This window comes from Geospiza fortis, unplaced genomic scaffold (assembly GCF_000277835.1).
Source record: "Geospiza fortis unplaced genomic scaffold, GeoFor_1.0 scaffold381, whole genome shotgun sequence".
Classification (NCBI taxonomy): domain Eukaryota; kingdom Metazoa; phylum Chordata; class Aves; order Passeriformes; family Thraupidae; genus Geospiza; species Geospiza fortis.
The window spans coordinates 4,840,119-4,841,579 of NW_005054348.1; the positions used below are offsets into that span (position 1 = coordinate 4,840,119).

Sequence of the window (1,461 nt, forward strand, 5' to 3'; positions counted from 1 at the left end):
TCCACGAGTCCCCGCCGCGAACCCGCCCGCGTCCTCCCTCGCCGCCGGACCCCCGGGGATCCCCCGTGCCTCCGCCGGCGGGATGCGCGCCGGGAGCGGAGCCTCGGGAGGAGAGAACTCCGGGTCACTTCGTCCACGTTCGTTGTCCCCCTCCCCAATTACCCCGGTTACACCAGGGTAAATGCAGTGTGAATTTCATGGGATGGGACTCCCCTCGCTGTGGTTCGGTGGCTCCCACCTCCCTCGTCCCTTTAACGCCGGAGAAGCCCCTTGGAGTAGTCACGATCACCGAGTCACTTTTTGGGGTCACGGCGGCTGCTCTGCACGTTCCAAGAGGCAATTACAGCCCGTCGTCCTCGGGGCTGCTCTCCGGCCGGAGCGTGTTGCACTGCCTCTCCCCGGTGCAGAGGGGGTGTTACCCTCTCGCCGGAGCAGAAGGGGGATTCTTGCGGTTACCAAATTTGCAGGAATGTAAATGAACACGTTTTGTGAGCGCGAAGGGGAGGGGGAGGAGGGTTGCACATTTTACAGCTCACTGACCATTTGGCGATCCATTGAGAGGAGGGTTTGGAAAAGTGGCTCCTTTGTGACAGCTCTAGCCAGATTGGGGGGCTGCTCATTTGCATCTCATTAGGCATGCAGTCGGCCGGCACGGAGCGGAGCGGAGCAGCGCAGAGCAGGCACCCCCTCCCCCGTAGGAGCACACCCGGACACGCTCTGTTCGCTGCTGTTGAGACACGAGCTTATTTTTGTTGGCTGGGATTCCTCTAAAAACAAAAGTAAACCCACAACAAGGAAAGAGAGCTTCTTTTCCTTTGCAAAAAAAAAAAAAAAAAGGAAAAGGGAAAAAAGAAAAAAGGGGATCAAGGCTCCGACGTGCCCTGCCCGCCACCGCTGCTGTTTGACACCCACCAGCTCCGACGTGCGCAGGGCGAGCGCAGCCGCGCAGAGCCGCTCCCGAATCGCACCGCCCCGGGAATTATCGCCGCTGCCTCCGCCGCTGCCTCTGCAGGGATTTCCAGATCGCCAATTTTTAATCTTGCTTGGGAAGCCTTTTCTCTGCCTCTGTTGGGAATTAAGTTGCTTTTATTTTATTATTTTTATTTTTTCTTCCTGGAGAAAAGGAGGAGCATCGTGGATTGCGAAAGAAAAAGAGTTTAACAGATAAATATTAATTTTTTCCCGTCCTCTTTTCCTCTCTTTTTCTTTTGCCATCCGAAAGAGCTGTCAGTTGCCGACAGGCTACGTCTAGAGGTATCGGCAAAAGGGAAAAAAAGTCAGAGACACTCCTGAAAGAAGGAGACCGTGACACTAACTCTTCCAGCTCTGCTGGGACGAGCGGCTTTGGCCGCTGTGTTTTTTCCCTCACCCCGAAAGACACTTTCCCCTTTTCCCTCTGACGAGAAGATAAGGGGGAGGAAAGCGAGGGCACCAGAGCTGCACCTCCAAAATGGGAGGTCG

General features: G+C 55.6%; 1 protein-coding gene across 1 annotated transcript in view; it reads left to right on the top strand.

The window, feature by feature from the left end:
• The first annotated feature begins 197 nt into the window (after nt 1-197).
• DLL1 (delta like canonical Notch ligand 1) overlaps nt 198-1,461 on the top strand; it is a 9,211-nt gene continuing 7,947 nt past the window's right edge. The window contains exon 1 of the mRNA XM_031058768.1: nt 198-401. Coding sequence (XP_030914628.1) covers nt 198-401 — 204 coding nt within the window. The remainder of the gene's footprint in view (nt 402-1,461) is intronic.